Source organism: Myodes glareolus, chromosome 27, assembly GCF_982192425.1.
Source record: "Myodes glareolus chromosome 27, mMyoGla1.1, whole genome shotgun sequence".
Taxonomy (NCBI): domain Eukaryota; kingdom Metazoa; phylum Chordata; class Mammalia; order Rodentia; family Cricetidae; genus Myodes; species Myodes glareolus.
In genome coordinates, this window is record NC_142052.1 from 2,046,208 (window position 1) to 2,071,093 (window position 24,886).

The 24,886-nt window shown below is 44.9% G+C and overlaps 1 protein-coding gene across 3 annotated transcripts in view; it reads left to right on the forward strand.

Moving 5' to 3' along the window:
* Positions 1-303: 303 nt before the first annotated feature.
* Napepld (N-acyl phosphatidylethanolamine phospholipase D) overlaps positions 304-24,886 on the forward strand; it is a 42,349-nt gene continuing 17,766 nt past the window's right edge. Inside the window, exons 1-2 of one of the 3 annotated variants that reach the window (XM_087902388.1) lie at positions 304-521; positions 16,672-16,981. In XM_087902388.1, the coding sequence (XP_087758514.1) occupies positions 319-521; positions 16,672-16,981 (513 nt within the window). In that variant the 5' untranslated portion in view covers positions 304-318. Of the gene's footprint in view, positions 522-977; positions 1,138-1,164; positions 1,357-16,671; positions 16,982-24,886 lie in introns of those variants that run through there. The other 2 variants (XM_087902390.1, XM_087902389.1) reach the window with 2 other exon arrangements.

Consider the following 24,886-nt stretch of genomic DNA (forward strand, 5'->3'; position numbering starts at 1 on the left):
AGCACTCAGTAGTTACTTCAGAAACTTGTGACTCTGTAACCAGGCCCTTTAAGTCAAAGTCCATGCTGTGCCCTTTGGTCAGCCGGATCCCTCTGGTTATAGCAACCGTCTCTGGGGTCCAGGAATGCGTTCACGTGACCTCCGGTGCAGGGCTCGGAGTCCATCTGGCTGTGGTCCCAGGGCCCTGCCTACGTGTTCTAAGGCTGTGCTCACTTTATCAAGATGCCCTGGAGGCCCCGGCGCCTCCGCCCGCGGGGCAGCGGGTCGCGCGGGGTGTGACTTGGCTGCGGCGGTCGGAGACCGCGGCCAGCACCGAAGATGGCGAGGCGGTGCGCGCTCAGGCGCTGCGTGCAGCTCTTAGCGCCCTCGGCGGAGCAGGACCGGCGGGGCCGAGGGCGGAGGAGCGCGGGCGGAGGGCGCCTCGGCATCGCCCGCGGTTACGGGGCGCTCAAGCCCCCGGGATTAGCGACCTCAGTCCGAGAGACGCCACGCCGGACATACCCAACCGCCCTCGGCGCAAGGTGAGCCCGTACTTCGCCCCGCCCCTCCCGAGCTGGCCCCGCCCCCGCCCCGCCCCCAGGCTCCTCTCCACTCCGTTTCCCCTCTAACCCCGTTCCGCCCCTCGCGAGCTGGCTCCGCCCTCCAGCCTCGGCTTCACGCCTTTCCCCCTCTAACTCCGCCCCTCGAGATCTGGCTCCGCCCCCAGCCTCCGCTTCACTCCATTTCCCCCTCTGACTCCGCCCCGTCTCTCGCGAGCTGGCTCCGCCCTTCCAGCCTCGCTCCAACTAAGGCGACCTCACTTCTTTCCCCCTGTAACCCGCCCCTTGCACGCTGGCTCCGCCCCTCCAGCCTTCGCTCCACCACTCTGTCCCGCCCTCTAACTCCGTCCCGCCCCTTGCTCTCTGGCTCCGCCCCTCCAACCTTCTTTCCACTCCGCCCCGCCTCTAACCCCGCCCCCGTGGAGGCCCCGCCCTCTGCACTGCGCGCCGCCGGGAAGCCTCCCTGCAGTTATCTTCCCGGGAGGTGGTTTCCGGGGCCGCGGTTCTCCTCGGCGGGTTCGCACCTTCGTCGCGGTGTCGGTGTGGAGCAGCCTTTCCCGGGCTGTCTGGACATCTCGTCGGAGAAAAGCGGGTTGCGGTAGGTTTCCACTCCCGAAGTCCTGCCTCCTCCTGGGGATGCTGCACTTGTGAGTGGCAGGCTTCTTTTGAATTACCGCACCTCAGGAGTTGCGGCGCCTGCATCCCTGGAGCCGCCGGGGTGAAGAGCCTCCGTGGTTTTAGTCGTCCAGGGGAGAGTAGCTGTATTTGGGATTTCAGATCCCGCCGTTCCTGCAGATTTCCAGGTTGCGGCTTCACGGTACGAATTCAAGTGGGTGTCTCTTCGTTTGGTTACATGTAAATGAACGGGGTCCATGATTTAGCAGAGCAACTTATTTCGGCTCCATCTGTAGAAGTCACCTTACTAAATCCATTCCCAAAGCATTCTTGCCTTTTTTTTTCTTTCCCATAGAGCAAATGTAACTTATTTAACCACAGAATGAGCAAATGCAGGAGGCAGGATGGGGAAGGGTGGCGAGAGTCGATTTTTTTTTTCCCTGTTTGGTGCTTGCTTCTTCGATTACTGAAGGCGGTTCAGATGGTCTCCCTTTCCCCAAGAAGCGCGGTGTGACCCTGGTGGTGTGAATATGTTTTCACTGTCTCCAGTTGAACCTGAATGATGTGTGACACTCAGTCGGACCCAGAAAACATTAAGGGAAAGAGAACAGTCAAGAGTCTCTAAAGAGCCGGGAACTTCTTGCTTTGCCCTTACTGTAGGGTGCTTTATAAATTGTGACACCATGACTTGCTTTGGTACTTTTGGCTTAGCATGAAGTCAGAAAGTCACTCTTGCGACACACTGCTCTGTAAATTAAGAAATAATTTTCATCTTTATTAACAGATGGAGGTGTAACAGTTCCATTTCTGTTTTGTCACATTGGGTAGGAGTTAGTGGTTACGATATGGCTTAGAAAGAAGTTACATAATCTTAAGAGAATGATTATCTGAATCTTAGAGCAGTCTGTATTTTAAAACACTTTTGATTTTTGTTGTGAGAAAATATTAGCTTTGTTAAAGAATTTTAGGGCAAGTATGTGTGTTCAAAATCAGAATCTAAGAGGAATTGAGGCTTTAAAATGGGTTTACATCAACTGGAAATATAGCCATACTTTTCACAGGTTTGGTTTTGTTAACATTTTTGCAGACTTGCTGGCTTCATGAATTTATAGCAAGTGTCCAAGAGACAAAAAGTCCTTAGTGTTTGTCTCATGCCTTTACAGTGCCGTTTACAGTTCCAAATCGGATTGGGCAGTTTCTACATTCCAAAACTGAGTTTTAAAATTTGCCCAGTATGACTGTTTGAAAGGGATTTTACCATAAGCAGTCTGTCATAAGGTCTGGGTTGTTTTTTTTGATAAGACTTTGGTTATACTTCAGTTGGCTCATCATCCCTATCTGTTTGTTTGAAAGATGTCTTATGTCCCTTTAGATATATTAGCCAGAGGAATTTTTATGGAAATTTAGTTTGTATTTGGAATTCATATTTGACTCTAAATTTGTTTTCTCTTTGTGCTTTTTTCCTCTCCGTGGTGCCTGACTATAGTGAGTTTTCCCATTCTTTTTCACTCTGTGGGAGTAAGAATGTGGCTGCATGGAGTGCCCTGTGTAGCGGGGTGTTTCGATCGAAGTACCTACAAGTAAAATGCGTTTTAATTGAAGTATTACTAGGGAGATGAATTGTGCTCTTTTGTTAAAGATCATTTTCATCCTGAAAACCTATAAAGGCAATTATAGACTTGGCCTAAAAATCAATTCCAGTGATTTCCACTGTTAAGGTTCAAGTAATCGTTCCTTCTAATTCCTATATGTCTATAACTTAGTGCTTTGCTTGACATGTTTTTTGAATTTAGTAACTATTGCTTATGTGTTTATTTTATTAATTGATGATTACAACAGATGATATATGTTCTTGGATGGCCCCCAAGTATATATATACAGTAGACGTACACAGTCTATCGCCAACTAACCTTAAATAATTATTATAACTTAATCAATTTTTCAAGGTGCTTTAGGCCAACAGCTCAGGTTCAGGTTAGACAAGTGAAACAGCCAAGCCAAGATAGGTCAGTATAAGTTACCAACACAGTGTAGACGGCACCCTCAACTGGATAAAAAGTTAGGAACAGTCATTATCATTGGCTATGGAGGCGTAGGACTACATTTAGATGGATCAGCATAATTCAGAAGTGTGATTGGAAAACAATTCTTACTGCTGGGTGTGGGAGTGCATGCTTGAAATCCCAGCATTTAGGGTGCAGAGCCAGGCCGAGGGCTTGTGAGTAGGCAGCTAGGCTTGGCTACACAGAAAGTTCCAGGCCCACTTGGGATACTAGTAAGACTGTATGAGAAGTAGAAAGGGGAGAAGGAAGGATGAATTCGGCTTGGCATGCTGGACACTTCTTTCCGCTTTATCAGGGCAGGTTTTTGTGATTATGGAGTTGGAACCTTCCCATATTAAGGAGCACTGATATACAAACAGTAAACGTCTGACAGATTCTATTTGATTTTTGTAGTCCTCCTCAGTTATACGAATAAAGTTGTGAAGGTAAAGAGACACTTGGCTTTCTGGTTGTTCTTAACAGTCCTTATGCTGATTCTTGTCAGTTTTACTCAGCAGACCCTTGCCCTGCAACTACTAGATAACCACAGTGATTTGTTTTGGAAGTGAACTTTCTGTGTTTGAAGTCCCTTTGCCTAACCTACAAAGATGTTTGTTCCCTTTTTAAGTGTGTGTCTTTAGCTTGCCTGGAGAGCTCATGGAAAGTTACATTTCCTTCTTCCACTGTAGTTAACGTAACTAATAAAAGATCGAAGTATCCGGCTTTAAATTCTGTTTTTCCTTTTAACTACACAGAGTCCCGAACACCATGTAGAACATGTTTTTCCTCTCCGCTGTACTGACCCTCTTCTGTGAGCGCTGCTCCAAGGATTTTTAGGTGACGTCTGATCTTGCTTATCTGAGGATAATTAAGGGGCAAGCATGTTTAATAGACAGTCTAGACTCTGCGACAGACCCACACTCTGGGAACACCATATGACTCTATAGTGTGACTTGCTCTGCCTGTAAAAAGGTCACACATATGATGGCCTTTATTGTTGGATAGAAAGTCAAATGGGAAGAAACCCTGGGGAGTATGGCCTTGGTTCAGCTTCTTTAACTTGTCCATCTACTTCTCTCCTACAAGCTGAGCTTACCCTGACGTCTCAAAACTGGGCTGTTACCAGTTCCTTTACTATTGTTGAGGGAATATTGATTCCTTCAGCTTGGCTTGGTTTTCTATGTAAACATTTTATCTGTTGTATGTATATGTGTGCTGTTTGTAGCCTGTTTTTTTAAAAATGGGATTAATGCTGATGCACGTACGTTGAGTATCCTTCCAGGGAAGAATTTCACCTAATAAATTTTGATGTTCTCAGCAGCGTGGTTATTTATGAGCAGCATTGTAATTTCTTTTTGCATGGCTGTTCAGATATTTTCAGCTCATGCTTTTAAGACACAGTTTTACCTTCACATAGTGTAAGCGGCCATCCTTGGTAAACTTTGTATGCATTTGCGTTGTTGAGGAGGAGGCATCAGCATTGGAAGGACCAGGGCTTTGCAGAATCAGGGCTTTCAATGTGAATAATAGAATGTTTCCCAAACTAAATACAGGCTCCCTGCCTGGAGATGTCTCTCTGTGGAAGGTTAAAGTGTGGGCTGAGCTTACGACATCTTTTCAAAGCAGGTAAAGTATCTTCAGGGCACCGTGTACATTTTCTTTTCATATGACTGAAACACGGAATGTTATTACTAATTTGTTAATTAATCATTGATCATCTGTTGATGGGTCTTTGTATAATTTCAATTCAGAACAATTAAGTACTTAAAGTAGTGCAATTTGAAAAGCGTCTAAAATTAAAAGAGTAATTTTTTTCTTTTCTTTTCTTAAAAATTTCTTTAATTTCATTGTATGTGCTTTGTTGTGAGGGTGTCAGATTCCCTGGAACTGAGTTACAGACAGGTGTGAGCTGCCATATGGGTGCTGGGATTTGAACCTGGGTCCTCTGGAAGGGCAGCCAGTATTCTTAACCACTGAGCCATCTCTCCAGCCCCCGAGTAATTTTCTTTCAAGGAACTAGTGCTTAAAGAGTCTCAATTAAGAGCTTCTTACTTTGAAAAAACAATCGCATTGTTGAAAGAAAAAATGGTGAACCTCGTCTCTGTGTCAATACTGGTGATATGTGAACTGTTGGTTCCACGAGATTTAGCTTAATTAGCAGAAAGCACGGACTTTGGGGTTCGACCCGCATGGATCGGATCCTGAGAGTCAACTCCTACTAACGTCTTGACTTTATGCAAGTCCCGTCTTAGCTGTTACCTTGTAAGCCCTTTAAACTTCCCAGTTATGGCAGTTGTAATGGGGCATTTGTTTGAATATGTTTCTCCTCCACATGGAAGAAGCGGAAAGCTGGTCTGTTTGGACAGTGTGTCTAGCACCATTCCTTGAGGTGGGCTCCCGATGCCTTCGTAGTAAGATGCCCGAGTATCTGGGGAGTGATTTCCTTTCTCTTCAGCAGACTGCTGGACCGGTCGGAATATGACCAGCACGGCCGTCCCTTGCTGGAAGGCTGAAGATGCAGCTTTCAGCTGGTATTATACCCTAAGCAGAGCAGGGGAGACTGGATTTTATGGTAGACTCTAACCTCCCAGCTGTTCCCCATGACTTTTTCACAGTTAAGAGTTAGTGGGAGTGCCTTCTGTTGACTTAAGTCTCTCTGTCCTTTACTTTTGTTTCCCTCTTTATTTGATTTGCAGCAGGTGCAAAAAAAAAAAAAAAAAAAAAAGCAAGCTCCATTCTCCTTCTATCCTCCATGGAAAATCAGAAGCTCAAGCCCTGTTCTTCACCTGTTCATTCCACAAGTATTTGCTGAACACTTAGCCCTTGTGTATTGCTGCTAGGTGGTGTAACAAGCAATGTGAATTATTAATGATCGTATTTTCCCCCCCTGGCTTGGTTCCCTGGGAGCAGAGCCAAATTAGAGACTCAAGTGAACTGAATCTGAGTCTGTAACTTATCAAACTTCATAGGTGGCAAGGTGGCCTTTCTACTCTAGTACAAGTATTATGTGGCATTTACGTAGGGCAGGGTGTGTGACTGTGGAAGGGGACACTCATGTTAGGCACCCGCAAAGCTAGCCTGAATTCTAGCCCTCCAGAGAGACCCGCGGGGCCTTCCTAAGTGCCTGAACCCCTAAGTACAATCGTGATTCCACCCTTCACGTTCATCAGAACCAACCACGGGTCCCCCCTTCAGAGTCTTCACTGGGTAGCCTCAGGCACAGTTTAAAAATCTTCAGTGGTGGTGATGCACACCTTTAATCTTAGCACTTGGAAGGAAGAAGTGGATGGATCTCTGAGTTCGAGGCCAGCCTGGTTTACAGAGCAGCCTGGTCTACAGAGCAAGTTCCAGGACAACACGGAGAAACCCTGTCTCCAAAAACAAACATCTCCGCAGTTAATTCTGATATACAGTCGGTGTTGATAACCAGAGGTGTAAAACTTTGTTCCAAGCTGGACAGGACCTAGTCTAAGAAAACTATCAGTCACATGCTGATTGTGGTCCTTGGTTTTTGTTTTTGTTTTTTTAAGATTTATTTATTATGTGTACAGTGTTCTGCCTGCAGGCCACAAGGGGGCACCAGAACACATTACAGATGGTTGTGAGCCACCATGTAGTTGCTGGGAATTGAATCCAGGACCTCTGTAAGAGCAGTCAGTGCTCTTAACCTCTGAGCCACCTCTCCAGCTGCCTAAGATCCTTTCTTAACAACTTGTTTTGACCAATGAGAGGATGTGGGATGTTCTGGGATAAGCAATCTTTGAATGAGGAGGCTAGACACTGAAATACTGTAGGGCATGATGTATCTAGAGCTGACCTGGCCTGACTTCTGTGCTGGGGAAAGTGCTGGGTTGCTGTTAGTGTCTGAAGTTTGCAGTCTTTGCTTCCAGGGAACAGTAAAAAGGGATGAAGGGGATGGTAGAGAAAATTATTATTTTCAAAACCAAGGGACTTTCAAGGCTTATGAGAGCCTCCACATGAATCCAGAAGGAGCTCTGGAGCTGGTAGGAGTCTTGGGTACAGTAGCCTTCTTATTTTTAAGATGTGTGTGAATTCCCAGAACACTAGGATATCTGTTATTCAGATCTAAAAGCGAAGGTGCATTCTAGTGATTCCGTTTCTTGTTATTTATGCCATTGTCTTTAGTTCACATATATCAGTGTTAGAGTGTAATAAAACAGTGGTTTGTAGTTACTGAAGATTTACTGTGTGCTAGAGACTGGACTAAGAATTATGAAGCTAAAGCATAGAAAGGAATATGCAAGTGGCCAAGTTTGGAATGCATGCATGTAAATATATAAGTATGTATATAAGCATGCATGCATGCATGTATGTATGCGTGCATGTAAACATGTATGTGTGTAAGTATATATGTATGTAAGCATGTAAGTATATATGTACGTAAACATGTATGCATGTATGTATGTATGTATGTATTCTTTTGGTTTTTCGATACAGAATTTCTCTGTGTAATAGCTCTGGCTATCCTGGAACTCTGTAAACCAGGCTGGTCTCAAACTCACAGAGATCCACCCGCCTCTGCCTCCTGAGTGCTGGGATTAAAGGTGTGTGCTACCACCGCCTGGCTGATAGCCAATTCTTAGTAATTATGTTGTTTTAAAACATGCTTGTATAACTTACTACATGCTTCTTCCCCTGTTCATTAGCAGCATGTCCGAGTTAAGCTTATGGGTCTCTGCCTGTTTGAACCTCGTGGTTGATTGGTCGGCCTGAAACTGCCCGGGGGCCACCCTCAGGTGCTTGGTCTGCACCTGACCTCGGCAGTGCCTTGGGCCTGGGCTCCTTGTAAAAATCTTTCCTGGTTGTTGTCCTCGCCTTTTCTCTACCCCTCTCTTTTAAAGGATGCATCTTGAGCAGAGTAAGTCTGCCATTCAGCCACTTCAGAAAGTCTGCTCTGGGCTCCAGGAACCTTTAGTAATTCCCATGTTTTATATCCCCCTCCATGTCCAACACACACACACACACACACACACACACACACACACACACACACACACCAAGTCTCCTTTTGGCAACATTCAGGAGGCTATGAGTCCTTTCAGCATCATGGACCCCGTGTGTCACATGACCATCTGTGTGACCTACTTGCTGTGTAGGGTTCCTCACTGCTCTGTGAACCTGGGTCACTGGTGTTGGAAGTGCTTTATTCTGAAATGTTTATCTTCCAAAGCTGACCGTCTATAAATACGACAGGCAGCAAGCCAGCATCTGTATGGCTGTTTGGGGCTAGAGTGGAAGCTTCCCCCACCTTCTTCCCCCTTCCCGTAGGACTTGGAAAACTAGATCTTAAGTGGTCATTCAAACAGTGTTTGTTAAACACGACACGACAGGGCTTTAGCACGGCCACTCTGGTTATATCTAGCGTCAGGTTTGCCATACAGCCTCCTCCACAAGGTCTTCTTGTTCCCTGACAGACCGTGGGCCTGTGTTTACCCCGTGACCTCCCACGCCCAGTGCCTGCTCTCAGGTAACAGTCCTCTGCCAAGCTCTTTCCAGTAAGCCCAGGAAAGCTGCTGCACAGAGAGCTTCCTCCCAGGCTTGGTGAAGTGGGGCGGGCTGGCTAGGGCGGGCCCCAGCGAGAGGAGACAGGTGTTGGTAGCCAGAGCTGAGTCTTGGCGTAGCTAAAGGCCGTCACAGTCGCAGAGGCGGAAGGGACTTCAGCGCTGTGGCCCAATCCTCTCATTTTATAGGCCAGTGAAAGCGAGCCTCAGCCAACTTAGCTGACTTTTCAAAGGCTACAGGGTTTGACGCAATCAAGTTGGAGGACTAAAGCCAAGTCAAGCCGAGCTGTGCACTGCTGTCCTTTGATCCCTCGGGAGCCGCGCAGACACCCGTGCTCCGTTTCTTCTCGTGGGCCGCGTTTGCACAGAAGGGTTTCTTTTATTGTAGCCGTGACAGAGTCAGCGGAGGAAAGAACACACATTTTGGAGCCATGCTTTGGTTAAGGCATTGGTTTAAGGAAAAGCAAAGGCGAAGAAGGGACCTTTAAGATATGGCTCAGTGGTTAAGAGCACTGACTGCTCTTCCAGAGGACCCGGGTTCAAGTCCCAGCACCCACATGGCAGCTCACAACTGTCTGAAGATCCAGTTGCAGGGGATCTGACACCTTCACACCAATACACATAAAATAAAAAGTTAAATAAACCATAAAAATATTTTTAAAAAAAAGATCATTAGCATATTTTGAGCTCGGTTTCCTGTTCCACCAAGCAACATCAGCTTGGCCCCTTCCTTCATCCACCAGCCTCTCCCGCTGTGTAATGCTGTATTGCATCTAGGTGTTATCACTCCCAGGAACAAAGCCTACATTTTGTGGCTAGTATTATTTAAAAGTATTAAAGAAAAGGTAATTATGTCATTTCGAGAAACTAACATGTCCATTTTCAAATTTACTGTAATATAATTATCCTGGATTGTCCAGTTGTGTTAAATGGTGTTTTATAAGTGATTTTTGTTTGTTTGTTTTTTTTTTAAGACAGGGTTTCTCTGTGCTATAGTGCAGGTTGACCTGGAACTCCCAGAGATCCACCTGCCTCTGCCTCCCAAGTTCTGCGATTAAAGGTGTGCGCCACCACCGCCCGGCTAAGTTGTTTGTGTTTGTTTTGGTTTATTTGTTTGTCTGTTTATTTATTTTAGTTTTATGTATTTGATGCACTTGAGTGTTTGGCCTGCATGCATGTATGTGCACCATGTACGTGTCTCCTGCTCGAAGAGGGTGTGGGAGCCCCTGGACCTGGAGTTAAGGGTGGTCATAGTGGCTGAGAACCACACCTGGGCCCTCTGTGAGAGCAGCAGGTGCTCTTACTCCCAGGGGCTTTGTTTTTAAGCTGTTGTTTATCTTGTTTGGTTGCTTCTGGTTGTTATCAGATCCGTACTTTCTTACTTACACAAAAGGAAAAATATGTAGAGTCAGCTAGAATGTTCATATATTCTAGTGACATAAAATCTTTTAATAAGCTGTGAAGTGACTTTTGGGTCAATGTACTGAATTAGCCTTATAGCTAAGAATATCTAAAGTCTTTGGTAGTGTGCAGTCAGGACACCCACTTTTGGGACACCTGTTGTCAGAGCACCCACGGTCCTTGACTCCTTTTGCAAAGAAAACGTGTTCTCAAATATATATTCCGGGGGAGCTGGAGAGATGGCTCAGTGGTTAAGAGCATTGCCTGCTCTTCCAAAGGTCCTGAGTTCAATTCCTGGCAACGACATGGTGGCTCACAACCATCTGTAATGAGGTCTGGTGCCCTCTTCTGACCTGCAGACATACACACAGACAGAATATTGTATACATAATAAATAAATATTTTAAGAAATTATATTCCAAAGAGTTGACTTATACTTTGCATTTATTCCTCTCAGAATTTACTATTGAATCTTACATACTTTTGTTTAATTTTTTATGTCAATTATTTGTCCAAGTATTTTTTGTCTATAACAAGATTAGAATTTTATGATACAAATTTTAATTATTTTTAAATATAAGCAAATATGGAAATATGATTTCCATAAGGTGTAAGAAAGCAAATGTTTTCGTAGTTGGTTATAGAGAATTATTAAGGAAGAAACAGAAGAATCTCAACACATTTGTCATATATTTTGAGACTGTCTTTCATCTGGGAAGCATCTCGATTAGGCGAAAATGGCATATTTTTTCACTCTTTTACTCAATACAAATCCTAATACAGGTAATAACCCATGTTTGTCTGGTTCTTCAACATGCTAACCAATGGTGTCATTTGTTCATTTCAGTTCTGCAAAGAGGCCATTGCATTTAAACAAGGAGCCTGGGTTCATGTCTCCTTTGTTAACACAGTGTTTGGCAGATGTTTAGGTGCATGTTATATGCACATGTATTTAAGTGTATACTGTGCGTGTGTGCTGATTCTGGCGTGTTCCTCCATGCCGTATAAGCTAGTTGCTTGGTTTTCCTGTAGCTTCTGAGCAAAACCGATTAAGCTGAAAGAACAAGTTAAAAATGTGATTGACAGATAATGCCGTGCTTTCTGGTTGGTCACGTGGCGCAGTGAGAGCCCCGCACACAGCACACAGAACATTTCTCCATTTTATACGGCGTAGCCGAGGCGTGGGCATATTTGCTGCACAGCAACTTTCCCCGTACCCGTTGGGGTCTCTCCCGGCGTCCTCCTGAATCCAAGGATGGGGAGAGTTTGCTTGACTCTCCTGAAGTTCTTTGTAGATATCTCAGAGAATGGGATGTTGCTATTTTCTATCCTGTGCTATCTAGCATTGTAGTAAAAGGTTTCTTCTCTTCAAATAAAGTCAGGGTGAACAAACATAAACTGTAAGTATGACTTTATTCAGTGCGTGATATGAAAATATAGTTCTGATATTTTCCAGATGTGACATCAACATGATTGTTGTGTAGTAGTCACCCGGTGTTTGTTAAATGTCTGTTGTAGGAATTGCAATCTGCTGCTTCATAATTTATGCGAGTGTTGAAGTCCCAAACATACGTTGTACTGTTGTGATTTTTTTTTCAAACATTTCAGATGAGATAATGCAGTACATTCAATTCTTGTGAGTTGGCATGTCTTAAATGTCAAATGTACGAGGCATTTCTGAAGTGGAGAATTTTTGGTTTCAGAAGGCGTTTTACCCATCTGTGCAGCTATTGAAGTACAATATTTGTACGTGGCCAACTTCTCTTCATCAAATGTCAGAGTTCAGACCTCCCTTTGGTCAGAGATGTGGGGGCTGAGTCCTGGGATTGGATAGGCAGTTAATATTCGGTGTACTTGGTGTTTCCTGCATGAAGCTGCCATCTTTTTGTAAAGCTCAAATACAGAGCTTTTCAACACATACCGCTCATGTCTAGCTGTCTCGTCCTTCCAGCCAGTGTGTAATGACGCCCTTTGCGCGACTGTTGCTATAGAGACGAGCCGAGTGACACAGAGTGATGAGAGGCCCTCCCCACATGACTCAGCTCCCAAGCTGGCTTTGTGTGTCTCCGTGGCGCTGGACGCAGGTTGTCATTTCCACACTGACTGGATGGCCTCTCGGGACGTGGCCTCCAAAAGCATCATTCCAGACGGTTGTGGTTTAGTCCTGTCCACCCTCTCACTCTCGGGTGCAGACCTGCCTGCGTGTGGTGACGTCACAGGCAGTCCCCTTCCCATCCCACAGATGCAAAAAGTCACACGTGACGTCCCTGTGGGGACACTTGGTGGCCCCGAGGCAGGAACGACCACATCCGAGGCACACAGGCCAAGGGCTGGGGTTGGAGCAGGCGGGACACAAGCAGCCAGAACCCTAAGCCTTTCTGAACCGTCCTGCTGACTTATGCAGGTGAAGCCCTGGGGGCCTTTCTCTTTGGTTTTGTTTGCATGAGATTTGCCTATAAAGACTACCCCGTAAGACTGCACGTGTGTGTTTGTGTAGGAGTCACAGGAGGTGTAATGTGGGATGATCGTTTGGTGTGCAGACCCATTCTATAGATTGATTGGGGGAAAGCCTGAGGATCAGAGGCAGGAAAATGAGCCGATTCTGGGGAAACTGTTGTCTAGGGAACAAGCATCACTCCGTGTCTCTCTCTCTCCCGTCTTACCTTCCGGACCCCTCTGCTCTCACCGCCACTCTGAGCAGCGTTAGAGCAGCCTGGATCCCGCCATTGTCCACCGCCATTTGGACTTGTCTACTTGAAGTCTTGCTTCCCTGCGATGCCAGTGTTTCAAACCCAGCAGCTCAGACGTCGCTTTGACTGGGCTTCTGCCAGGTCTGACTCCGTCCACTTTACAGCGCCATCCCCAAGCTTCCAGAACTTCCAGCCATCCAAATGCCGTCACATCTTCCTGATTTCCACTTCTTTATTGGCTTGACTCTAGGACTTATTTTAATGATTTTTCTTCTTGGGGGTTGTCTCATCTTCTATTGATTGAGCTGTCTACTTTTGAGTACATCCATTAAAAACTGGAGTTTGGCCAGGCGGTGGTGATACACACCTTTAATCCCAGCACTCGTGAGGCTGAGGCAGGCAGATCTCTGAATTCGAGGCCAGCCTGGTCTACAAGAGCTAGTTCCAGGACAGACTCAAAAGCAGCAGAGAAACCCTGTCTTGGAAAAACAAACAAATAAAAACAAAAAGCCCACTGGAGATTAGGCTTCCTGACAGCCTTAACTGAAATTAAAGTCGGTGCTTGGCTGTTAGTGGCTTCTTTTTTCCCTTCCCTTCCCTTCCCTTCCCTTCCCTTCCCTTCCCTTCCCTTCCCTTCCCTTCCCTTCCCTCCCCTCCCCTCCCCTCCCCTCCCCTCCCCTCCCCTCCCCTCCCCTCCCCCTCCCCCTCCCCTCCCCCTCCCCCTCCCCCTCCCCTTCCCTCCCCTCCCTCCCTCCCTCCCTTCCCTCCCCTCCCTCCCTCCCTCCCTCCCTCCCTCCCTCCCTCCCTCCCTCCCTCCCTTCCTTCCTTCCTTCCTTCCGTCCTTCCTTCCTTCCTTCAAGAAGGGTCTCTCATGTAGCTCTGGTTGTCTTGGAACTTCTTATGTAGAGCAGGCTGGTTTTGAACTCACAAAGATCTGTCTGGCTCTGCCTCCTGAGTGTTGGGATTAAAGGTGTGCACCACCACCGCCTGGCTTCTAAAAGACCCTTTTAAAGCATCTTCAGTGTCTGTGGTTGCCCACAGTATAGACAGTCTTCCTGATGTGGTTGTTCAGGTGAAGGGTGGCCTCCTCCTGCCTCCAGGGAACTGCTAAATATTGTTCCCCCCAAACCTTACTTTGGTGTAGTTTTCTGGTCTTTGAAGCAAAATACTTGGTTTTCTTTTTTCCCTTTTCACTGTATTTTACAGACATGCCAAAATTTAATTAGTAAGTACAGTTACAATCCGTGTCTATATTAAAAGGTGTATAAATACAGAGACATGTTAAGTATATATGTAACGAGTGCATGTATATATCATAGGAGCTATTCATTATCACAGAAGGTTGCATGAGGTAAGCTCTTCTATGAGACGTATTGTCTGTCTGCATAATAACGTACACTTATCTACACTCACGGCCTCATCTGCTAAGTGGGCTGAACTTTAATGGAAGGTCATTGCCTTTGTAAAGGCTTCGGTCTAGGCTTAACTCTGAAGACATAAAAAGTGAGTCTGTGAGAACAGAGGCCCTTCCCCCAGGACACTAAGCGTTAGAACATAAGGAATCTCGATGTTTGGTAAGTTAACCAGCCTAGAGGAAAAAGAATTAGCATCTGTGTGTACCAAGCACTTGATGTACGTTACATCATGTCATCCCCTGAACCTCCACAGTGTCGGCGATGATCTTATCGGTGAGAAAATGGAGCATTAGGAAGGTTGTTTGCCTGAGCTAGAAAGCCTGCGAGCCCCTCTCAGGCCAGGCGCCCCCCCCCCCCCCCCCCCCAGGCGTCCGGGCAACAGTGTGTGCTCGGGCTACAGTGTGTGCTCGGGCTTTCACTAGCTGCCCTGTGCTTTCTTCCATCAGAGACTGTTCTGCAGGCCGACTGCTCGCCCTCACAGTAGAGGAACAAAACTGGGGCCGCTCCTCCTGGAGTTCACTGTCTTTTTCTCTCTTTCTCTTTCTCTTTCTTTTTCTTTTTTTTTAATTTTCTTTTTTTAAAATTTTTTTTTATTTTTTTTTTCTCTTTCTTTTTCTATCTGATCACTCCTGTAGCCATGAGAATAACATTTGGCTTTCTGTGATTTGTGCTCACTGTTACTGTTGTTTGTTTTAAGGGTTACAAGTGTGTAGTTGTGCGTGAGTTGATTCTAAACCAATTAGAAAGGAAGTGTCTGCCAGTACAACCGATAGGAGGGCAATGAAGTTCTTCCTAGCGGGTAACATCATACTTTTAATGTGTTATTTTCCGTTTCCAAATATTTTGGTCCTGCGTGATCCACAATCAAGGATTTCAGTATCTTGAGGATGGGTGGTGGTAGCCGTAGAAACAAGTTCAGGGTAGCAGCTAAGGTTGTCTGAGGGGGGTGTGCCTAGGTCTCCAAGTGCTTTCATTGATTTAGATGTTTTCATCTTCTCGGAAACCCTAGGAGCCAGTTTATATATAGATGGGAAAAACCAAGATGAAGAAAAGGTGGGAAATTTATTCACAGCTAGGATGCTGCAGTGTCTTGGCAGTATCTTGTCTCAGTTACTGAGAACTTGTGTTGTTACTGGGTTAATTAATGTGCTCTCTCCTTCCTCGGTAGGGGGACTCCTACTCTCTGGGGGTGGAGTTACACGTTATCGTCAGTACGGGAATAACTAAGCTCATAACTTAGTAGGGTTATATGTAAGTCACTTGAATTACTGAGGCATCATTAAACTAATCAGGTCTGACTATTGTAAGACCATTTATAATTCTGAAAATAAGGCTATGGAAAGATGCTCGTGGTAGTTTAGCTTTGGGTTTTCTGTGACGTGTGTCTGAGAGGAGCACTTTAAAAGAATAAGTCGTCATGGGTCACAGGGGTTTCAGGACATGGTAAAGGGTTCCATGTTTCTGGGCCTGTGGGAGGCTGACGCCATGGCAGACGGGCATGTTGGAGCAGGGAGGTTAGGGAGAAGTAGGAGTGTGTCTCTCTTCCAGCGAGCATCCCTCCATCCAAGCATGTACCAGCTTTCATAATTCCTACACCTCCAGATGGTCAATGAGATGATCACTTCGTTGATGAAGGGAGAGCCCCCGTGATCTAGTCTTTTCTCGGAAGCTTCACCTCTGAAAACAAGCCTCTAACACACGAGCCTGTTTAGGGGGTGTGCTTTGTATCCGTCATAATAGTGCTTCTGTTCACTCTGCAGAATGGCGTTGAAACAGACAGCGTTCTGTCTAGCTAGCTAGGGAAATAGCATTGTTTTAAGTGACAACAGGGAAGGGACTTTTGAAAGGCTTGGCTGGTGTGTTGTTCCCCAAGGCAAACGTCTTTCTTTTCATCAAGTAATATTGGATTTTAAAATTGTATTTTCAGCAAGCACATTGGAATGAATACAAATAATATTCTTATAAGGTTGGGCAAATATTATTGGCTGAGAATGATACTAATATGCTTTAGTGACTGACTTTAATGGGGTTTCTGTTGCTGTGAAGAGACACCATGACCGCAGCAATTCTTATAAAGGAAAAACACATTTGGGATGGCTTCATTTTTCAAAGGTTCAGTCCATTATTGTCATGGTGCGAGATGGTGACATGCAGGCAGACATGGTGCTGGAGAAGGAACCGAGAGTCCTACATCTTGACTTGTGACAGGAAGTGGTCCGAGACACTGGGTGTGACTTGAGCATATATGGGACCGCAAAGCCTGCTCCCACAGTGCCACACTTTTTCCAGTAGAGCCACACCTGTTCCAACAAAGCCACACCTCCTAAGAATGCCGCTCCTTATGTGCTTGTGGGGTCTAGTTACGATTAAACTACCACAATGACTTTTTGTCAAACTTGGTAATCTCCCTTTTCTTTTCTTTTCTTTTTTTATTTTCCTTTTTAAAGCTTCTCACCAAAGGACATGGAAGAAAATGAAAACAGCCAGTCTCCAACAACAAGCTACCAATATCCCAAAGAAACAGTAAGGAAGCGCCAAAATTCAGTACGGAATTCAGGAGGAAGTGTGTCTTCTCAGATTTCCAGGAAAAGCTTCAAACTGGACTATAGACTAGAAGAAGATGTCACTAAGTCGAAGAAAGGAAAAGATGGGAGATTCGTTAATCCGTGGCCAACGTGGAAAAACATCTCTTTTCCAGACGTCCTTCGGTGGCTGATAATGGAGAAAGACCACAGCAGTGTCCCGGGCTCCAAAGAGGTAGGCAGATGGATCTGTTTCTGAATGCTTTGTGTATCTGTTAAATACACACACACACACACACACACACACACACACATACACACACACACACACAGACACACACATAAAACTTATGTTTTTCTGTGAGGCATGGTCCTCTATTTATCTATTTGTGCTGTTTTTTATACAGTGAAACGTAATGTAAGTTAGAAGAGAAAAATGAATCCTATGACCCCTGTCCTCAAGTTCCTGGTTTAGCAGTACAGGACGTGTGTCAATAGTCCCTTCCTGTCCGTAGCCAGAGGCTGGGGTGAAGTGCTGTAGAAACAGAGGAGTAGATAGACGTGGTCCATTCTGACTGGAAGGGGCCGTCAGGAGCGTGTGTGCTGGACCTTCCTAGAAAGCCATTCTGCAGTGGTTTTCTAGGTCAGACGGTCACGTGACCACACCATGAAGGGGAGCAGTGCGTGGTGTGCTCCAGAGAGTAACAGCTGGTAAGGAATTGGGATGTGGAGTCTAGAAAGCAAGACGTGACCTACAGCGCATCTTTACTGTTGGACTCTGCCACTGCTGCTGTGAAGAGCTCCTTTGCTGTCCTTTGCAGAGCTGCAAAGGCTGACCATAGTTTATTAGCGCCAACTGCAGCAGCTTCACTTCGGAAGAGCAAGACGTGCTGGGGCAGGGTTGGATGAGAGGTGATGGCTCCCTTATGGTGGCATCTTCTCTTCCTGGCTGGCTTTTGGGGAGCTGGTGGCAGGGTTCTGACTTTGTGAGCAGAGGGATGATATGGAAAGACTGGGTCGTTCCTGCAGGCTTCGGTCTACGTGGGAAGAGGTAAGGCCTGTGCTGGTAGAGGTAGATTTGGTGACAGATTTACTTGGTAAACGTTGCCCGCCTTCCATTAAAGGGTATAGGATTGAACGTCTTACATCATGCCAGGTGTGGTAGTGTACACCTTTAATCCCAGTACTGAGGTGGCAGTGGTACTGGATCTCTGTGAGTTCAAGGCCAACTTGATCTACATAGTGAGTCCTGGGATATCTGGGGCTACACAGTAAGACCCAGTCTCAAAAAAAGGGGGTGGGGGTGGGGCTGGAGAGGTGGCTGAGAGGTCAAGAGCACTGGCTGCTCTTCCAGAGGTCGTGAATTCAATTTCCAGCCACCACATGGTGGCTCACAACCACCTGTAATGAGATCTGGCGCCCTCTTCTGGCGTGTGGGCATACATGGAGGCAGAATGTTGTATACATAATAAATAAATAAATAAATAAATAGGGGGGTGGGGAATAAACTTTTCTCATTTTAAAACTAGAAATATTCATAGTAATCTCTATATAGTGTATCTATAATGTGTGTGTATATATATGCATTTATATACACATATATGCATATATTTGCTGTGCTCAAGATTAAACTTAGAGCCCATTAAACTGTTTTGTTTTTTGAAACAGGGTTTCCCAGTAGCTATTAAACCAGTCCTAGAACTCATTTGGTAGAACAGGCTGACTTCAAACACACAGAGATCTGCCTGCCTCTGCCAAGTGCTGGGATTAAAGGCGTGCCCCACTACTGCCCAGCCAGGTCAGTGGTTTTTAAGGGAATAGTTGTCCCTTCTGAAAAACTAATAAAATCTGTAGAGGAATACATACATGTAAATAAGCACCTTGTCGTTGGCTGTATCGTCCTGGATCTTAGGAACCCAAGTCTGTCCATTCACTCACTTATTTATTTAGCTTGTATTTACTGAGCACGTGCTATGTGCTGGACACACTCTATTATGTGCCAAAGGATTAATAAACAAAATCAACAATTAGTCACTCGTGTGGAGTATTAAAATGTAAGTATGCTGGTTGGTGATAGCGGGGTACACCATTAATCCCATCTCCAGAGGCAGAGGCAGACGGATCTCTGTGAGTTCCAGGACAGCCTGGTCTGCACAGTGAGTTCCAGGACAGCTACGGCTACACAGAGAAACCCTGTCTTAAGGAAAACAAATCAAACCATGAGAGCACCAGTGAGCAGGGCAGGGAAGTGAGGGTGGTAGAGGCGTGGCTGCTTTCTTCAGTGCAGCTTTTCTTTTCAAAAGCAGGCGATAGGAAAGATATCAAAGGGGAGGTGATGTGGGATTCCCCTTGGTATGCTGTGATTACCATTGATTAACAAAGGGGTCTCTGATGTGGGATCCCCCTCGGTATGCTGTGATTACCATCGATAAACAAAGGAGCTCCTTTGGGCCTATAGCAGAGCTATAGAGGAACAGAGCCAGGCGGGGAAAACTAAGCTGAATGCTGGGAGAGAGAAGGCGGAGTCAGAGAGAAGCTACGTAACCCCTTCAGAGACAGATGCTGGAACCTTAGCTGGGAAGCCACAGCCACGTGGCGATGCACAGATTAATGGAGATGGGTTAAATTAATAGGTAAGAGTTAGCCAATTAAAAGTTACAGCTAATGGGCCAAGTGGTGATTTAATTAATACAGTTTCTGTGTAATTATTTCGGGACTAAGCGACTGGGAAGCAACAAGTGGCCTTCCTCCTACAGTCCTCTTACTGCTGAAAATGCCAGTAAAAATGAATTCAGTATAATCTGAAAGAAAGACACCTTTGCTCACTTCCAGTTTGTCCTTCCTTCCCTCTTTCCCTCCTTCCCTCCTTCCCTCCTTCCTTCCTTTCTCTCTCTCTCTCTCTCTCTCTCTCTCTCTCTCTCTTTTAAAGATAGGGTTTCTCTGTGTAGCTCTGACTGCTCTGGAACTCATACTGTAGACCACACTGGCCTCGAACTCACAGAGATCCACCTGCCTCTGCCTCCCGAGTGTACCCCTGGCCTTCCCCCCACTCTAGTTTGCATTTTCATTTATAATGTCTTTCCTGTTGTGTTTCCTCCTTTTCTTTAGTGAAAGACCGAATTTAGATCAGATCTATGCCAGTTTCTCTTATTTCAGGGTTACATGTTTAAACAGTGGTGAAGCTTGAGCTTACCCCAGTGTGGCGGGGTTACAGTTCCCCAGATCCTGAAACAAAACCCAGACTGGAGGTCAACTCAAATTTAGAAAGATTTCTGGGAATTGTTTTGTTAAACACAGGAGTCCAGTGACGATTACAGCCTTAAGTCATTGCTTTGAAAAGAAAATATTTACACAGAATAATTATGCCCTATGCTATGTATATCATTATTAGTATACTGTATTTGTTTACCTATACATATGAAAGTGCTGTAGCAGAAACATATGGTTAATGTATACATTAATTAGTAGGTCTAAATGAAGTGGGTCATAAGCAGCAAGGAACAGTTGCCCGGTGAGAAAGTTTTCTAACTGGACCATTCCTGGTATTAGTCTTTTTCTGGCAGTGTGTCAGCTCACAGGCCACACATGGTTCAGAGGCTGCTATTGCTTTGTGCCGTTGTTGCCTTTGTGACTTTGTCTGGTTGTTATTGTGTTACAGCCACCAACGAAGGGAGAAAAACAATTTCACAGCATTTTAAGGAGGGAGGGAGACAGACACTCCTTGAGTTTCATTGGATGGAGGAGGCTGCCACAGCATGGCTGGGTTAAAAACAAAAAAGGGACTCCAGGAGTTTAGGAACCTGTCTGTTGTATGAGCCGCAAGTTTAGTGACCCCTCTCTGCTTTGATCTGTTTACCGCTACGACAACAACGAAAATTCCTGTCACAGTATTCAGTCACATAGTGTATGTGCTGGCTTGGATGAGAATGGCTCCCATAGGCTCGTGTATTCGAGTGCTTGGTCCCCAGTTAGTGTTTGGGAAAGATTAGGAGGTATGGCCTTTTTCAGGAAGGCGTGTGTGTCACTGTGGGAGCTCCGCCATTCCCAGTTATTTCTCCAGCTCCCTCTGTCTTGTTCTTGCTGATACAGATGTGAGCTCTCAGCTACCGCCCCAATGTCAACACCACCCCTGCCTATCTGCCGCCATCTCCAGCATGATGGCCGTGCACTCACCCGCTGGGCCCCGTGAGCCCAATCAGCTCTCTCTTCTAAAGTTGTCTTGGTCATAGTGGTTTGTCACGCCAGTAAGAAAGACAGTGTGCTTTGACCCGGCATAGCAAACATTGGGAATTTTCCCTTTTCTCAAGAAAAGCAACCCAGGTGGTGGTGGCATGCTCCTTTAATCCCAGCACTAGGGAGGCAGAGACAGGAAGGTCTCTGTGAGTTCCAGGACAGGCTCCAAAGCTACTGAGAAACCCTGTTTTGAAAAAAAAAAAGCAAAACACTAATATGCTTTTTAATTATGGGTCTTATGAATTTCCCTTTTGCAGTTTCCATGAAGGAAAATTAGTCAAGACAATCTTTTTTTTATATTTATTTATTCATTATGTATACAATATTCTGTCTGTGCATATGCCTGCATGCCAGAAGAGGGCACCAGACCCCATTACAGATGGTTGTGAGCCACCATGTGGTTGCTGGGAATTGAAATCAGGACCTTTGAAAGAGCAGGCAATGCTCTTAACCACTGAGCCATCTCTCCGGCCCCCCAAGACAATCTTGATCTAGCAAAACAAGCAAACAAACCTTATTTTCTTCAAGAAATGAAGAATCACTTCCCTCCTCTTCTGCATGCCTTTTCAGACTCTGGTGATTGGGAGAAAAAGTTTGTAAATCACTCATTCCTTTTCTGGTGTGTGTCATGTGGACGTGTCGTCTCCCCCCCACCCCCCCACCCCCGTGTCTGCATATGTGCATGTGTGGAGAGCAGAAGCTGACATTGGGTATCGACCTTAGTCAGTCTCCCCTTAGTTTTTACCTGTCCTTGAGCATGATTTGGGTAGGCTGACCGGGCAGTGAGCTTCAGAAATCCTCCTTTCTCCCATACAGTGCTGGGTTATAGACGTGCTGTGCCCGACCGACTTTTGTGTGGATGGTGGAATCTGATCTTAGGATGCTCACTTCGCCAATGCAGTCATCTCCCCAAGCCTGTTTGCTTGTTTTCTCTTTCTTTCTTTCTTTCTTTCTTTTTTCTTTTTCTTCCTTCCTTCCTTCCTTCCTTCCTTCCTTCCTTCCTTCCTTCCTTCCTTCCTTTTTTTTTGTTTCAAGACAGGGTTTTGTTGGCTGAGGCTGCTCATTTGTTTCCTGGCCACCCAGACCTGAAATAATCACTTAGAAACATATTAATTACAACACTTCTCAGCCTATTATCTTATGCATATTTCTAGCTGGCTCTTACATCTTAAATCAACACATTTCTATTCATCTGTGCATCACCTTGAGGTTGTGGCCTACTGACAAGGTTCCAGTTTCTGTCTCCCTGACTCTGCCTACTCTCTCTCTATACCTCTTCCTGCCCAACTATATTCTGCCCTGCTATAGGCTGAAGCAGCTTCTTTTATTAACCAATGGTAGTAAAACATATAGAAGGGAATCCCACGTTACCTCCCCTTTTCTGTCTAAATAAAAAGAAAGACTTTAACTTTAACATAGCAAGACTATACAACAAAACAGTTATCAAACAAGAATTACAGTTGCAATATTTATATCTATTTTATCTTTTATCATAACTAAGGAAAGCTATAACTATCTATTCTTTAACTCCATGAAAGACCCCCAGAAGGATATAATATTATCTAAATTAACAGGAAGTACAGTATAAGCAACTTCTAAAACTCTAGAATTGACAGAGACATCTTGCTGCCTAGACAGTCATACAAAATTCTTCTGTAACATTGGAGCATCCATCTTCAGCTGACAGGCCCATAGATTCTGGCAGACTTTTCCATGAAGCAGGAACCTCAAAGACACTTCCACCTATATTGGCAGTTTGTCAGTCACTTTCTTCTGTGTCCTTTAGAATGTCTGGCAGACTCTTTCATGAAGCAGGAACCCAAAGGATCATCTCACCTTTAGGCAAGTTCAGCAGTCATTTCTCTGTGGGTCCTGCATATCCAGTTAAGCAATCCAGGCAAGAGCAGTTTCTTGCCCAAATGGCTAGCAAACTCCATAAGGAGCCTCTTCAGTGCCCATCTTCCTCTTGAAGTAATTGGTGCTGCCAGGAGCAGATGTGTCTCATATCATGAAAAGTCTTAAGTTCTTAAAACATTTTAAATGCCATATTTAAAGGTGTGAAGAATACCCATCTAACTGAAATATGTCTCTGTATATCTAGAAAACCAAACATAACTACGAACTTGACTATTATAGATGATTATCTACTAACCTATATTTCTTAATTATACATTGCATTTTAAATGAACCGCACAAACATAATACCTTAATCAAGAGCAGAAATATACATATAACAAAAATTGACCTTAAATTTATATCAATAAACCAAGATCCATACCAATGCGAAGTATTCTCTATAGCATATCCCTTCCCCTCTTTTTTTTTTTGTTTTTTTTTGTTTTTTGTTTTTTGTTTTTTTTGTTTTTTCGAGACAGGGTTTCTCTGTAGCTTTGGTGCCTGTCCTGGAGCTAGCTCTTGTAGACCAGGCTGGCCTCGAACTCACAAAGATCCGCCCACCTCTGCCTCTCGAGTGCTGGGATTAAAGGCGTGCGCCACCACCGCCCGGCTCCTTCCCCTCTTTTTTTAAAGAGAGAGATTGATTGTGACCATTTAACCATTTATATTCAACCCCCTTTTAATGGAAACAAACATTTATAAATAATCATTTTGGGAATTTGGGCATAGTTTTCTTCAAACTGCTTCCTGATTTTTATTGGGCAAAGTATTTTCTTTTGGGGAATTCATAGAGACTTTTCGGGGAGGGTGTCTTGTTCCATAAAACCACATTAGTCTGGCAGGGAATCCACAGGTTCTCATCCTCTGTGGCAACAAAAGCAGAACCTGTTTTTCAAAGCAACATATCCTTTGACCTAAATTTTGAAGTCAAGATACCTTTAAAACATATATGTTGGTTTAGCTTAGCAGCCCATACAAGAAATGTCTCTCTGTACTTAGCTCATTCACAATCAAAAAATTCAAAGAACACACAATAGTATATATAATCCAGACTCTCTGTGTATGTTTCATCTCTACATGGCTTATTTTTCTTTACTCCTTTAATCTATGACTGTCTGTTCTCTGTCTCTTTAAAGACTTTGTTATATTTATTTATTTATTCATTTAAAAGCCAATTATTTCTTTTTATAACTTTCTTCTCTCCTCCAAGCCTACATACATTTATCCAACACCATGACCCATTTAGAGGTCTGTTTCATCTGGCTTTGACTTTATAGCATGTGTATCTGTAATTATCTTTTGACTAGGAGCACTTTTATTTTAAATGCTAAGTGGGCGTGGCTAGGGCCAACTTTCACAGCATTGCCTGTTGGCTCTGCCCAGTTCAACACGTCAGAGGTATGTTTGCTGCCTCTGAGAGCCATGCATGCCACCCCATCTCCAAGGTTGCAGCGGGTCTGTGTCGTCATTAAGTAACTGGTAACATGCTGCTCACAAACCCCATTTAAGTGTTTGGCCTCTCGAAAGAGCCAGAGCTGTTCCTGCAACTGGCATGAGCCAGGAAGCCGCAGTTTCTTAAAGAAGCCACGTGGTTTTGAGCTGCCGCGCTCCTGCTCACCATCAGCAAACAGAGCCCATCTGAAAAAAAATTGCCAGCTACCAAGAAGCCATGTTTTTATGTCTAGAGTTTCTTTCCAAGCTTTCTCAGGTTTTACATGGATGCAGTCAGCCCCATGCTGGACACCAGATGAAGATGTAGGCTATAAAGTAATCCAACACTAGCTCAGAATTGAATATAATAAAGGGTTGCTTATTTAGGGGTTAACTCACAGATCAAAGTCCTCTGCATGAACGGGGAGCAGGAACCAAATCCAGCCGTCGGGAGAGAGAGAGAGAGAGAGAGAGAGAGCATGCACAAGCTTTATGGCTGTATTTATATTATAAGAGACCACGCCCAAGTGGGCTGGTATCCTAAAGACTATTGACTGAAGGAGTTCCCACAGCACCTCCC